Raw genomic sequence first — 16,727 nt, 5'->3', positions numbered from 1 at the left:
ACTTGGACCTCAATGTCTCTAAGACTAAGGACATGATAATTGACTTCAGACACAACCCCGATCATCAAGCCAGTGTAGCTAGTGTAATTCACGACGAGGACGTCCAGATTGTTGAATCGTACAAATACCTGGGAACTGTGTTTGACTGTAAACTGAAGTTCAACTTAAATACAGAGTCCATTGTTAAAAAAGGTCAGCAGAGGATCTACCTGCTGAGAAAGCTGAACTCTTTTAATGTTAGTGCGAAGATCCTGAGCACTTTTTATAGTTCTTTTATTGAAAGCCTCCTAACTTTTTCTTTTATCTGCTGGTTCAGTGGCCTGTCTATTAAAGATAGGAACAGCCTACAGTACATAGTGAAAGTGTGCTCCAAAATAATTGTAGTAAAACAGAGATACCTATGTTCTCTCTGGACGGACCAGGTGGTCGAGAAGGGGACGAGCATCACTAATCAACCCCTCCACGCTCTGTCTCAGCGGTTTTCACTGTTGCCTTCTGGCCGCCGTTATGACGTCCCACCAAGTAGGACCAACCGCTACGCCAAATCTTTTGTCCCCTCGGCTATCAGACTTTTAAACACAGACAGTAGTCATTTTAAGTAGCCTTTTGCACTTGGTTGTCTGTTTTTACTTTGCTGGATTGTGTATCACATGGAGTGTTTTTTTTGCCGTGCTGTCGTTGATATGTTTTGTTTTGTTGTTTGTTTGTCTTTGTTGCTTGTTGCGTATGAAGCTGCAAATATGAATTGCCCCACGCGGGATCAATAAAGTTGTCTGAATCTGAATATATGTATCATGTTTCTTTTTTTTGTCTGGGTTTGCATGCGGATTAAGGGAGATGCGTGTGAGCATGTGTGTGCACCTCGATCGGGAGTGTGTACAGCAGAACCCCGCTCCGCTTCAGACAGATAGAGAGAGCACAGCATATGTAAAGCTGTAGAAGCCCGATCAAGCTCAATAGCTGTACATGCCATTGTTGTGATGTTTTCAGACGCAGGGTAAGGGAGAGGTGGGCTATCGAGTCATCGGTTCAGGAGAAGATGCGTATCGCTTGTAAAGATGGTGATGCAGGGCGGCTACGTGGCGTAGTGGGCAAGGCGCTCGCCACGAATGCGGAGACGCTGGGATCGCCTGTTCGATCCCAGCGCTCCACATTGCTTTCAGTTTAGCTGGTCGTCCGTACTAATACACATTGGCCGTATTAGGGGGTGGGAAACTGATGGGTGGGGATCGGGCGTTGTGGACAGCGACTCCTACAGGTCGGTTGGTGCGCTTGCGCAGTAGAATCAGGAAGTGTCGGGGGCAGCGTGAGCCTCCCACGCGTTACTCCTCGCCACTCGAGAGATCGAGCTGCGCAGGTGAAAAGATGCGACTGCTGTTACCTCAAGTACCGGAGGGGACTTGTGCTATGTATGACTTAGTCCACATTGCAGCCGGCTTGTGGGAGGCAAGAAACAGCGTTCGTGACAGGGGAGGGTTGAAATTGGATGATACGAAATTGGGATGGGAGAAAATATAGAAAATGGGAGAAAAAGTGGATAAAAAAAAAAGATGGTGATGCAATGGGGGGCGTCTTCAGGCGTCTTCAGAATTGCGCACTCTTGGAGCTGGTATCAGAAAGTATCGTCTTCAGGCTGCCAGCATGCAGTTCTGTGTGGCAGAACGGTGCAAACGATCAAATACTTTGTCTAAAACAACCAAAATTATTTTAGTCTGGACATGGCCTCACTCTATTGTACCGGGGGTGGAGATATTACCCCCTTAGGTAACTGTAAGTCCAAGCTAAGCCTCATTCAAGTCTAATCATGATACTTTTTTCTCCCCTCCTCTCAACAGCAAACACTGAAAGAGAAGTCTGTGGAGTTGCAAACTCTTACGTTGCAAGAGAAGCGGCTGGTGCGAGGTGAGGCTGTCGACCACAGAACTTCCTTTCTCACCGTCAGACTGTTAACCACAGAACTTCCTTTCTCACCGTCATTAGCATTTCTTTCGGTTTCGCTAAGATGTTTTCAATGTGAAGTGACGGTAAACTTTACTTTACTCCACGGGTAAAGGAATGAGTTCCCCCTGAGATGGGAGATAAGATAATTGATGATGAATTTCCTGTGTGTTTCCACTTACCTGACGATGCGACGGTTAGCTCATTAGCCTCATCCTTCACGGTCCTAATGAGTACTAATGATGAACAGGTCCATACAGTGAGCCATTGTACATAAATTACCCCAGTTGTTCCCAGAGATGCTGTCTGTTAGGTTTAGACATGGTGGTGTTGTAGGTGGTAGAACCCAAATGCAGACAGGAGATGAGATAGCAGACAAGACAAGGCGGGTAGTGATTCAAGGAGCTTTACTGCAACACATAACTTGAACACTACAAAGAAAACCTCTCAGCTAATGCTGGAAGAGGGAAAAACTAAACTAGGGAATACACGAAATAACCTAATATAAACTGGGACTAGACTTACTTAGACGGGGTACGAACAAGGTAAAGCAGGTGGAGGGAAACAGGACTGAAACAACGACAGGAACAAATACACCAACAGCAAACAGTACAGCAAGGACACCGGAACAGTAAACGATGAATGTGCAATGGGAGACAGGGCAGACTAGACATATATACACAGGTTAATTGACAAATGGGACACAGGAGGGCTGATTACAACAAGGAACACCTGGGAGGGGAAACAAACTGACAGACTGGAGTGCAAGACTAAATAACAAATATAAGACAAGACTAAACACACTGGGAACATAACACAATATACTAAGACTAAACTGATAACACAATACAAGGGACTAAGGAACCTAAAACAGACAGGGGAACACAAAGGGCAACCTCTAACCTCCCCAGAGAGCAGTCGCATTTTTTATCTCTCCTCCCTGCCCTTCAAGGCCTCCTCTCCTCCTCCCTGCAGCCGCCTTTATCTCCGTACACCAGAGCTGTCTTTCTGCTTCTCTCGACGGTGTGGACTCTAACCTGCAATTAATAACGGTGTGGATCCCTATTTACAACTGCCTTACAACTGCCTCCTTGACGGTGTGGACATTCTACCCTTTCTTCAATATTCCTGACTTCCCACTCAGTCAATCAATGGATCAACTAATAAGCTGGAGTTTTGCAGCAGTGGATCGAATCTTCTCTTCAAGAAAACAAAGTGCGACCGAACCATTATGTCCGATAGGGACATTCCAGGCCGGGTTTGCAATTGACAGTTGGAATAATTGGCGATCAATATGCCTATATTCTATTGAGATTGAAGATGTTGAAGATCTATATCTCCTCGTCATCTTCCTGATCGGTTGGGGAGCGATCGCAATTTGGATTTGGATTTGCTGCCTTCAAGTAGTAGCAAGATTGGAAAATGCCCACATTGAATTGACCAAGCGGCTCGCTCAACATTCAGCCGATGAACAATGTAGGGGTCAAGTAATGTTGGGGGTCGCGCAGGACATTAGGACCGCGACAAAGAAGATAAAAGATCTGGATTAAATTAAATTAAAGCATTACAGGAATCATTGTAACCTGTTTCAACCCACCCCCCCCCCCCCCCCCCCCGCCACGTACTCAAGTCTGTGGAAGAAAAGAAGGAATGTTTCGAGGTCAATGAAAGAGGCCGAGGAGAAGAAGTCAAGATAAGACCTGGTTTATGACGTCCGTACCCATCGCAACCAGGACGGGACAGTCTCTGACTGTCTGAAGATAAGATGGATGGCCTCCCTCCCCCCCCCCCCTCCCCATCCTCACGCAAACCTCCCCCCCACGAGCACGACTGGCGACGTGCACGGAAGGAGGGGCGGATCCCTCGACTGCCTCACACGCCCAAAACCCTAAGCCACTACCCTCTCCTTAACTCCCACCCCCCACTCTCCGCCCTCCCTCCCATCCCCCAAATTCCCTCCCCCGAGGGTGCTTCCTGAAGCTCACTGACTTTCGGCATAAATGAACATTGCATCAACAAATGTGCTTTGTTTTGTATTAATTTAGGGTTGTGCCATTATTATTATGCAAAGATAATAATTGTGATTAATTCTGTAATGAGTTGTGTGTTTCTAGCATCCTTGACACCCAAGGACAACGATGGAATGAAGTCAAGAGGCTTATACGTTTCTATCCTTGACAACAATGTAAGCTGGAGTAATGATCTGTTTATGTTGTGGAGTCTAAATAAAAACCTGAAACCTGAAACCAGGCACACTGGGAGAGACAACAAGGTGGGGAGAACACTAAGGAACATGGATAATCGAATTAGACACAAGTGAATGAGGAGTCCCAGAGGTAGTGAGGTGTATTGTCCAGCAGGTGGGGGAAGAGGACCATGAATGAGTGGAAGAGGATGTGGATGAACAAGAGGAGCAGGGACAGGAGGGACATAACACTGTCGCGGTTAAGCCGCCCATCTCTGGAACCACACGTACCCTTTGCCGGTGTATGACCGAATCTCACATAACCGTCTCTCCCGCCTATTCTCAGTCATTGCCCCACAATGGTGGAACGAACTGCCCACCACAGTTAGGACAGCCGAAACCCGTACAATCTTTCGCTGTCGACTAAAGACGCACTTCCTCAACCATTATCTGAAATGAAAAAAATATTATATAACTAACCCTAACTAACCTTACTGTCATGCACCTGTCCTAATATACTAACCTACACTGTAGCACTCAACACTTGTTACTCAGATGATAGAGTTGTGCACTTCCTGATTACTTGTCGTACAGAACTTGTACGTCGCTTTGGATAAAAGGGTCAGCTAAATGACTAAATGTAAATGTCTCCCATGTCTCCCCTATTCCCTCACAACCTTCTCTCCCGTGTCTCCCCTATTCTCACATAACCTTCTCTCCCATGTCTCCCATATTCTAACATAACCTTCTCTCCCGTGTCTCCCCTATTCCCACACAACCTTCTCTCCCGTGTCTCCCCTATTCTCACATAACCTTCTCTCCCATGTCTCCCCTATTCTAACATAACCTTCTCTCCCGTGTCTCCCCTATTCCCACACAACCTTCTCTCCCATGTCTCCCCTATTCCAACATAACCTTCTCTCCCATGTCTCCCCTATTCTCACATACAAATCAAATCCCATGTCTCCCCTAGCCCAACTCTCCCAGATTACCACGCTGGTCATAGTCATACTGGCCAAACAGATCTCTGACGCTGTGGATCGCCGTATCTAAGATCCTCCTCTTGTTTCCAGGTAACCTGAATGACAGAAGCCCTCGCCCCTCCGTGGACTCCCAGGTGTCTCTGCAGCATCCGATAGGCCGCCACGGCACACGCCTCTCCAGCTCCGGCAGCTCCAGGAGCGCCATGACGGAGGACAGCGACCAGGCCAGCATGTTCGGGGACCCGAGCTCTCCGAGCCCCTTCAGCTCAGCTGGAGCCCCAGAAGACGGCCACTTCCTCTTCACCAGCAGAGACGTCTTCCAGAGCCAGGAGTGCGGCTCCGGCAGACCCGGTCGAGGTCGCGGTCTCGCTCGCACCCTCAGCTGCAGCCTGGCTGGCAGCAGCAGCGGCAGTGGCTCCCCCTCCCCCCACTGGAACGAGACCAGGGCCTCCAGTCTGTTCGGGACTCTGCCCAGGAAGGGCCGGCGAGTCAGGCACATCCTGAAGCTCATCCCGGGTCTCAAGCGGCCCGTGGAGGAGAAGGAGGGGTCGGGGGCGAAGGCTCAAACGACTCGGCTGACGACTCGGCGCTCTGCCAAAGCGGTGAACTGTTGAGAGCGTTAAGGTTCTCTATCCTGTGCTTTTGATACTGACGCAGATCCGATCCCATGGGAGAAAGAAGCGTCACTGAAGGGAACGGTGTTCTGAGTCACCCGTGGCGTGAATGTATGGAGAGGCGACTCCTCCGATGGATGCAAGTAGCATAGTTGACCCGAGAAAAGAGGATGGGGCTTGAGATGAGGTAAATTTAAACAAATGAGCTGAAATAACTTTGTGCTTTTTGCCAGCGTGATCAGCATCGCAACCGTAAGGATTCAGGCTCTGTGTGTGTGGCACCTTTTTATCGTGAATGTGAAGCGTTGTGACTGAAAATATGTGAAGACGAGATATTTTATTTTCTCTCAAGAATGTACAGAATGTGGAAAGTCCTCTGGAACCACGGGAGCCCTGCTGGCTGAGGATGGAACCCTGAGAGAATCTTTCTCTTTTCTAGTTCTCTCTCCTTCCAACTCTCACAATATCCTACAGGTCTTAAAGGGGAACTCCAACATTTTGGGAAATTAGCTTATTTAACATCTTCCCTGGAGTTAGACAAGAAGATACATACCTTTTTTGTCTCTGTGCGTGCATTTTAGCTTTGGGAATAGACGCTCCGTTAGCATAGCTTAGCTTCATCACTGGAAGTGAGGCAGGACAGTAGCCTTACAGTGCCTTACAGTGTATTGCAAGGTCTGACATTGACCAAACTTGATATGCATGACCTTGGTGGGCTCTAGGTCAACTCCTGAAAAGGGGGTCAATGTCAGACTTTGCAATCAAAAGTTAGGGGGCTAATAACCCTTGCCATAATTTCAGTGCGCCCCCTAACTTTTGATTGCAAGGTCTGACATTGACCCCCTTTTCAGGAGTTGACCTAGAGCCCACCAAGGTCATGCATATCAAGTTTGGTCAATGTCAGACCTTGCAATACACTGTAAGGCACTGTAAGGCTACTGTCCTGCCTCACTTCCAGTGATGAAGCTAAGCTATGCTAACGGAGCGTCTATTCCCAAAGCTAAAATGCACACACAGAGACAAAAAAGGTATGTATCTTCTTGTCTAACTCCAGGGAAGATGTTAAATAAGCTAATCTCCCAAAATGTTGGAGTTCCCAAGGGGGGGGAGTGGACTGACTGCCCACTATACTATAGACCTGTTCGCTGTCCACGTCAGACTCAGTGCGCACGCATCAAGGATGCAAAAGGAACGTTATCCAGAACAACAGGGCAGACTACAATATATTTGCATTTGTTAGCCATGCTAGCGCTCTAAACAATCAATCCATGCCAAAGCTAGATATGTAAAAGATGAAAGATTCACACTCGCAGCCTTGCTGATTTGGCAAAATGGCATCCAGCTGTTTTCGTTTGAAACAACTTTTAGTCAGGGGAGTGTCATGGTTTCTACATAGAGCCCCGTCATACTTTTTGAGCGCAGCAGCTCACGCAGGTAAGGGGGCAACTTAGTCACGTGACTCAGTTGGTATTGCTGATTGGCTCGAACACGGTATGTTTGTATACAGAGAACAGGTCTATAACAAAAGTGAAGACAAAGAAAGTGAACTCTAAGGCAATGCGACCTCAGTTTGAACAAATCACGTGACCTTCATGCAACTTTTATGTCACTCTAGATCGATGTTTGTCTTTTTCTTAATGTTCTTATCTTCTTTATTGTTCCTTTGCGCATGCGGGTCAGTTCAGGAGCGTGACCAGTTCACACTGGAATCGGATATTGGCCACATTTAAAAACAACCAAAGAAAAAGAAAAAAAATCGGATCTGAGGAATAAATCAGAACTGAGCACTAAGGCTTGCAGTGTGAACATAGGTTTTAGATGTAAGAGTTTTAGACGTGGTTTCCATCATGTAAGTTATATCAGGTACATCAAGTTGCAGCCCAATCAGCTGTGGCGGTTTGGTCACATGCTGTAACTCACGTGTGTAGAAGCAGTGGTGGAAGAAGTACACAGTTCCTTTACTTAAGTAAAAAGTAGAAATACCCAGATAAATGAGTACTCTGGTAAAAGTAAAAGTCTTCCATTCAAATTCTACTGAAGTAAAAGTAGAGAAGTATTTGCAATTGAATGTACTTAAGTATCTAAAGTAAAAGTACGCCTTCTACATGACATTTGTGTTCCGGTGCTTGGGAGCGTTCAGACCTCCATCCACTGACGTCTATATGTCAATGTTAAAGTGGTATGTGGTCCAGTTATGCTGCCCTGATTATGTCCTCTTGAAGTTGACAGGCTTCACATTTGAAACTACATAATCTTCATATATTCTTTGCCATGTGTTCTATGCTAAATCTTTTTCTTCAAAGTAACTAGGAAGTGAGGGGTTCAGATAAATGTAGTGGAGTAAAAAGTACAATATTTCCTTTGAAATGTAGTGGAGTAAAAGTATACAGTTCCCTCAAATTAAAATACTCATGTAAAGTACAAGTAGCAAAAAATATTACTTTTAAGTACAGTACTTGAGTAAGAATACTTAGTTACTTTCCACCACCGCGTAGAAGCTCACAGGCCGTAACCTCATGGCTGTTTCACTCAAAACAGGATGTTTTCGTTTCCAAAACCACTTTCAGGTTATTCTGCACCGCCTACTCTCTGAGTTTAGAAACCGCACAGCTCCCCTGTATGTACGAGGACCGTGTCAGTGATGATGAATGTTGTTTTTTTATGTGAAAAGATGTCATTAAACTACTTCCATGGATTCTTTTCATGCTCCATTCCTGCAATTTGCCCACAAGCTGCCGCACATTTATTTGAATAGAATCAAATAGAAGTACTTTATTGATCCCGAGGGAAATTCAGTAGTACAGATCGCTCACAATAAACATTTAGGTAGTTAACACTTTCTCTGCCAGAGACGCCTAAACTCGTCATTCCCCGCCATGCTAATTCTGCCAATGACGCCATAACACGTCATTGAGATCAATATTTCAAAAATCTGTGATCGCAATCATATTTCTCCCCCGGAGACTTGAGATCTACTGTTGATCCCCTCTCAACTCTCCAACGGTTCAAGAGCGCCATCTGGTGGCCGATCGGCGGATCGCCGAAACCGGAAACGGAAGCTGGTGCTCATTCCAATTCGGTCCGATCACTCGCTAATAGTCCCGGGACTCGAGCTAGACACAATGGATAGCAATCCGTTACCAATAACTCGATAAACAACATGATTTGGACGTATATACTATTATACAACCTGGAGATGGATCGCATATTTCAACATCCCATAATAGGAATATTTTTGCTCCACGCTCATCGCCCAACGCTACGAGGAAGCTACGGTGAGTTTCAGCGTTTTTTTTACCGTGTTCGGTACAAACTGCTCTAATGATCATATCACCCACACTAGATGAATCATCTAACGTTGGCCACGGAATTATAAACGACCCCCCCCCCCATCCGGTCAACATCAGATGATAAGTAGTAACTTCTAGAAGCACGTCCATTTGAAATGAAAAAGTATAACGTTCCTACGTCCTTAACGATAGATAATTGACGTTGAATGGGCCATAGTAATGTCAATTTAGCAATACAATTTAAAAAGTTATAGCCCTGCAAAGAAGGAGAACTTCTCCATAGACAAATAGAGCTGGCAGAGAGGGGTATAATGATCAGGGGCGTAACTTGCGGGGGGGTCCCCGGAAAATGTCCCCCGCATGATTTCAGAATGCAGTATTTGTCCCCCCCATGTTTTTACCCCCAAACCGCTGCAACTGCGCGGCCTGGCGGCCAGCACTGTGACTCGCTAGTCGCTACTACACAGTGCCGGCACTGCAGATTTACCCTACTCTTGGAATTCATTGCCAGATCCTCAAAGTCATACATAGGGGCGCTGTCTCGATAATGCAGTGTTATTAAAGCAGCGTGTAGCCGATGCATGAACCAGTTGGAAGCGTCAACGCGGAACTGGAAATCCGTTGGTAAAGAAATAGCGGCCTGGAATCATTTTTGGGACACTCTCAATTCGCAGTAAAGGAATATATATCTGCGGTTTCCCTGGCGGATGGCGAACAAGCCAGCCGATTCTACTATGAGTCATGACATTTGACATAGTCTATGACATCATACTTAACTTAAACTTGAACACGGAGGCAGTTACAAGAACTATCCGAGCCCCCGGGAGGGTGGTCGAATACCTTTTGCGATGTATGCAGGGAACGAATTGCAGAGGGAAGTGGAGAGCTGCCTGTCGCCCATTCTAACGCAGGAGTCCTGGACCCCCGACAGGTAAGGTAAGCGATTTTAGATGTATCACTTTAAGTGTGCGGCTGTTGTCCGAATACTAGTGAATATTGAAAAATAAAGGCATGACATTTAGAGATGTCCCTGTCGTAGCGTTCTGGTGCGGGATATGGGTCTCTCTGTGCGGGGGCGCAACAGCAACAGGTGGGGTAGGCTGGGCAGAGATGTATGCATCAAAACGATTACATTGTTTGTCTCGCATACATTCGATTTATAATGTGAGCACCTGCATTACAATCAAATGACTGATCTGTTATGTGTTAAGCTCTTCCGGCATCAACATGGACGGTCGCATTCTACCCAGCTCCCGTAACCAACGCAACAGATCAACAACAAAAAAGTATTTTGCGCATTTTCTACTTCCCCTCCTGTGGATTATGGACTTGTACCTGAATTCACAACTCAAGCAACAGCTCCAGACAGAAGAGGAGGGTAGCGAAAACGCAAATCAGCAGTCCCATTGCGACTTCTACTTGTTAACGGGCATGGAGAGGAAACATCCAGCCTACGGAGCCACGACTATCCACTCAGTACTTACTGCGAATCCGGAACGAAAGAAATTACCCCCGACAGGCAAGTGTAATAAGAGATCAATGTTTTTATTATATCTGCTCATGTCGGGTGACATACATCAGAACCCTGGTCCCGTAATGACACGGAACCAGAGACTACAGTTAGATCTGCTGACCCAAGAAGCGGCAGCCAGCGTCGCCAGCACAACAGATCAACTGCTACCCACACAGACGGCGGCTAACAACATGATCAACGGCAACATTCCTCCTCTACCACCTCTGCAAAATAAACCACGAGAGGGAAGGAACCGGGGTTCATAACCGAGGTGCCCAGCACGTCGCGGGGACAAAACAGCGAGGCATCGCTCCTCACACCGGCTTCAGCCAGCAGTTGCACCAGCCGACCAGCAAGCGGCGACATACCCTCACCAAAGCTAGTCTACCCGGGCCGGGGCCCCTCCCCCACAACGGAGTACTAACAGACACATCTGCAAACAACCAGCCCCCCCCCCCCCCCCCCCCACATCGCGGGCTTTCACACAGAGGAATACAGACTCCAGCAAAGGACAAAGAATCACCCCCTCCCCCCCTCCCCACTCACGGCACAAACAGCAACAACGCCCCCCCTCCCCCCACCACAGGACAGGACACAAATGAACAGAGTTACCTCAAGTGTGACGACATCAATCTGATTACCAGCAAAAATGGACTTCACATATTCCATCTTAATACAAATAGCCTGAGACCTAAACTGGCTGAAATCAAACAGTTGTTTTTAAACGGTAAGGCTAACATATTGTGTTTCACAGAAACAAAATTAGACTCATCTGTACAGGATCCAGAGATTGAAATTGAAAACTACTCAATAGTCAGGAGGGATAGTAACCAGTATGGAGGTGGCGTCTGTGTGTATATACACAAGGATACCAAATACATCAACCGTACTGACCTTAACCATGATGAAATTGAAACTGTTTGGATTGAAATCTTATTAGACAGGGCGAAACCAGTACTAGTAGGCACAATCTATAGACCACCAGAACAGAGTGGCTTTTATGACACACTTGATGGGTGTTTAGCTGGGGTGGAGGGGGTAGAAAAAATTCTTATTGGGGACTGGAACACGGATATGCTGCGTAAAGCAGCACCCGTCTTCAAGGCCTTCAGTAGATTTTCTGATCTGCACGGGTTCAGCCAGCTAATCACCCAACCCACAAGGGTATGTGATTCGACACAAACCACCATTGACCTCATTTTGACCTCTGACAAGTCAATGATCTCCAATAAAGGGGTGATAGCATGCGGGTTAAGTGATCATTATATGATTTTCTGTACCCGCAAAAAGCTAAAACAGAAGGCCGGCTGTCACAAAACAGTCACATCTAGAGACCTCAAAACTTACTCTAGAGAGGCCTTTAACCTAGAACTGGGGAGCTTGGACTGGTCAGATGAACTCAGTGGTACACAGGTTGAAGAAACATGGCTTGGATTCAAAACCAAATTCACAGCAATACTCAACAACATGGCACCCATAAGAACCACCAGGGTTAAAAATCGCGCTGAGCCATGGATGCACACTGAAATACTGGCCGCTATGAAAACCAGAGACAAAAAATGCTCTGAACTTCATAAAAGTCAGACAAAGCTTTCCAAAAGCTCAAACAGTGAACTCCAAGCCCACGTGGTTGAACAAAAAATTCAAAGAAACAGACTAAGAAATGACGTAAACACCATGATCAGAACCGCAAAAAGAAATTTCATCAACGACAAAACTGAGGAAAACAAAAACAAACCCGCGAACTTTGGAAATTACTCAATAATCAACTAGGCTGCAGTAAAAAACTTAAAACCAGATTCTCAAACATAAACATAAAGACGGACAACACGCTCATCACAGACAAGCTGGATGTAGCCAATTACTTAAACATCTTCTTCACAAACATAGCCACAAAACTGGTAAACAAACTACCCTCCCACTCAGGGCATTATGGGGTAGAACACATAGTAGCATACTACAAAAACCTAGGGGTCCACAAAGACGACTTCAAACTTGAAATGGTAACAACCGATGAGGTACTCAAAAAATTGAGCGCCCTCCAACCTAACAAGGCCACTGGCCATGACAACATCCCCTCCAAATTCCTCAGACGCAGCAGCCGCCATCACCCCAGTCATCACACACATAATAAACCTCTCTATAAAACAGGGGCACGTCCCCAAGGACTTCAAAATTGCGAGAGTGACCCCTCTGCACAAAAAGGGCAGCAAATTAGACCCAGGCAACTACCGCCCTGTTTCTATTCTTACCTCCATCTCGAAAGTCATGGAGAAAATAGTCTACGAACAGGTCGAAAAGTACCTGGCGGAAAAAAATCGAATCCACGAATTCCAATCGGGCTTCAGAACGTCCCACTCCACTGACACATGCCTCCTCTATTTGAACGACCACATCAAACAAGAGGTGGACGTGGGCAAATACTGCGGCATGGTCATGCTGGACCTACAAAAGGCCTTCGACACTGTCAATCACTCCATTCTAATGGACAAGCTAAAAGCAATTGGTTTTGATAGCTTATCAGTGAGCTGGATGCAATCCTACCTGGAGGGGAGAGAACAGATGGTAGAGGTAAGCGGTACTCTACCCCCCCCCCCCCTCACAGTGAGCTGTGGTGTTCCACAAGGAAGCATACTAGGACCGCTACTCTTCCTAATTTATGCAAATGACATGTCGTCAGCCTGTGACTGCAACTTGTTCCTGTTTGCGGACGACTCAGCCCTGCTGGTCTCTGACAAGAACAAGTTGCAGGTTGAAAAAACCCTCAGCTCGGAACTAGGCAAAATCTGCATATGGCTCGCTGATAACAAACTATCATTACACATGGGCAAAACAGAGTCCATTCTCTTCGGTTCAAATAACAAACTCAACAAGACCGACGGCTTCTCAGTTACAGTGGGTGACAATATTGTCACAAGGAAAGACGAAATTACCTACCTGGGTTCCATCCTAGAGGCAAATCTTTCCTGTGACAAAATGGCATCCAATGTAATAAAAAAAGTCAACCAACGAACTAGATTCCTGTACCGGATCTCCTCTCTGGTAAACAAGAATACCCTGAAGACTCTGGCAGGAGCACTCATTCAAGGGTACTATGACTATGCGTGCACCTCATGGTACCAAAGCACCTCAAAGGCGCTTAAAACAAAATTACAAACATCACAAAACAAACTGGTCAGACTACTACTTGACCTGAACCCCAGAACCCACCTCACCCCTGCCCACTTTGACAACCTAGGATGGCTTAGAGTAGACGACAGAGTACAGCAACTTGCAATGGGCCTGGTCTACAAGATACACTATACGACCGGGGTGCCCATGTACATGTCAAAATACTTCCCAAAGGTCAGTGAATACCACAACCACTACACCAGAGGAAGCTCAACAAATCATGTTAAACCCAGATTCGGCTCAAACAAGGGACTAAACACGTTTCGCAATTATGCCACAACAATGTGGAACGCCCTACCCAAAGCTGTAAAGGAATGTGAATCCCTGCCCACATTCAAAACCGCTCTTAAAGAGCACCTACGGGAGGCTGCAATTCGAAACTGGCCACCGTAAATGCCAAAAACCCCCACCACCTCCTAATAGACAGTCTCCTCCCCACCGCATGTATATATTCCCTCCCCGCCGTATGTATATTTCTCTCCCACCCACCCACCCCCCCCTAATGTACAGTCCCCTCCCCATCATATGTATATACTCTGTCAGGATCTAGGGGTAACAGTACTGTATATTGGAATACTGTTTATGTCACAAATGTATCAGTACTAAATACCTATGTCCCTATGCCATAAATGTCATGTATGTTGTGTATGTCATAAATGTCTATATGAATTGAAAATGGGGGACCCTGATGGAAACAAGACAAACGTCTTTCTCAGGTCTGCATCCCCTTAACAATTGTATGTATTGAGCCGTACTGTATTGTACCCATTCTGCAATCTGTTAAATAAAGTTTTCATTCATTCATTCATTCATTCATGGACCCGAGTCTCAAGAGGCACTTTATAATAGAAAAAAGACAGTGCAAACATGTATATGTCGCTTACAGTTTATTATGCATATGCAGCTCGTTTATTTTGACAGAGTTAAAAAAATGTCACTAGTATCATTATATTAAATTAGCGGACGTGCAGCTGGACAAGCCCTGGCTCCACGATGACCACTTCTTACAAGAGGCGCCACCGCCTGGGAAAATGCGTATTGCACACCTGGTATTAGAAAAAGAAAATTGGAAGGGGGGGCGCCCCCCCTACCCCCCCCCTGTGACGTCACTGACCACGCCCCCTAATATGTCCCCCCCACCGCTAGGAAAAAAGTTCCGCGCCTGATAATGATGTACATAAGCCTGGCGAAGAAAGTGTTAAAAATCACAAATAAGAATAAAAATACAGTCTGGGATATACATTCTAAATACATTACATTTACATTTAGTCATTTAGCTGCCGCTTTTATCCAAAGCGACTTACAAGTTCTGTACGACAAGTCAGCAGGAAGGGTACAACTCTGTCAGCTGAGTAACAATGATCAAACAGTGCTGAAACTTGGGTGCTGCAGTACTGAGTGCATAGACATAGATAAGACATAGTAAGAGTGCATGGTAGTGCACTGCATCTGCAGTGCATGCATTATGTACAGACGCAGCGCTCAAAAATCAAACCAATTCTGCTGCCTGTCTGCTGCTTGTTGCTGCTTGTGTGCCACTTAAGTCTACTCAGGTGTTAATTTTCCGGGGGTGTTGGCTGGGGGAACAAAGGGAGGGTAGTTAACTTAAGTGCTTCCCCAGGGAGGGGGTCGGGGGCTACTGCCCTCAGACCCCCAAAATAATTTTTATATGGGCAGTCTGACTTGGGGTACTGACCATATATTAGTGTTGCAATGCATGATAAGTAAACAGTGAAAAAAGCTAAGAAATCTGATGGGGCTGGGACATTTGGGACGAATAAAAATGTAAGATGAAAATCTGCCCAGCCTGTGGGAGGAAGTGGAGGTGTGAAATCTGGCCCGGTCAAGAACAATAGAGGAGTGGTAGAGAGTGGTAGAGAGGCATGAGAGGTTTGAGTTTTGAGTGCTGTATCTGTATATACATTCTGAAATATACAGCCAAAAATATACAGTAAATGTACAGTAATAAATGTAGACAAAAGAATGTAAAGTGTTGTCTGCATATGGCTCGCTGATAACAAACTATCATTACACATGGGCAAAACAGAGTCCATTCTCTTCGGTTCAAATAACAAACTCAGCAAGATCGACGGATTCTCAGTTACAGTGGGTGACAATATTGTCACAAGGAAAGACGAAATTACCTACCTGGGTTCCATCCTAGAGGCAAATCTTTCCTGTGACAAAATGGCATCCAATGTAATAAAAAAAGTCAACCAACGAACTAGATTCTTGTACCGGATCTCCTCTCTGGTAAACAAGAATACCCTGAAGACTCTGGCAGGAGCACTCATTCAAGGGTACTATGACTATGCGTGCACCTCATGGTACCAAAGCACCTCAAAGGCGCTTAAAACAAAATTACAAACATCACAAAACAAACTGGTCAGACTACTACTTGACCTGAACCCCAGAACCCACCTCACCCCTGCCCACTTTGCCAACCTAGGATGGCTTAGAGTAGACGACAGAGTACAGCAACTTGCAATGGGCCTGGTCTACAAGATACACTATACGACCGGGGTGCCCATGTACATGTCAAAATACTTCCCAAAGGTCAGTGAATACCACAACCACTACACCAGAGGAAGCTCAACAAATCATGTTAAACCCAGATTCGGCTCAAACAAGGGACTAAACACGTTTCGCAATTATGCCACAACAATGTGGAACGCCCTACCCAAAGCTGTAAAGGAATGTGAATCCCTGCCCACATTCAAAACCGCTCTTAAAGAGCACCTACGGGAGGCTGCAATTCGAAACTGGCCACCGTAAATGCCCAAAACCCCCACCACCTCCTAATAGACAGTCTCCTCACCACCGCATGTAATAATAATAATAATGGATTGGATTTATATAGCGCTCTTCGTGACACCCCAGAGACCCCAGAGCGCTTACAGAGTCCATTATTCGTTCATACACAGTCATACCGGTGGTGGTAAACTACAATTGCAGCCAGAGCTGCCCTGAGGCAGACTCACGGAAGCGTGGCGAATAATCATCGCCTACGGCCCCTCCGACCACCACCAACAT

The 16,727-nt window shown here is 46.1% G+C and overlaps 1 protein-coding gene across 1 annotated transcript in view; it reads left to right on the top strand.

Annotated features, from left to right (window-relative positions):
- The window catches only part of cytip (cytohesin 1 interacting protein), a gene marked incomplete at both ends in the record, with an annotated part of 42,452 nt that extends 36,732 nt beyond the window's left edge, over positions 1-5,720 (top strand). Inside the window, 2 exons of the mRNA XM_084311414.1 lie at positions 1,836-1,902; positions 5,197-5,720. Coding sequence (XP_084167540.1) covers positions 1,836-1,902; positions 5,197-5,720 — 591 coding nt within the window. The remainder of the gene's footprint in view (positions 1-1,835; positions 1,903-5,196) is intronic.
- Between the last annotated feature and the right edge of the window lie 11,007 nt (positions 5,721-16,727).

This window comes from Notolepis coatsorum (genome assembly GCF_963971535.1).
Source record: "Notolepis coatsorum genome assembly, chromosome: 3".
Taxonomy (NCBI): domain Eukaryota; kingdom Metazoa; phylum Chordata; class Actinopteri; order Aulopiformes; family Paralepididae; genus Notolepis; species Notolepis coatsorum.
Note: the sequence above shows the minus strand (reverse complement) of the source record. Positions and strands in the feature narration are given on the sequence as shown.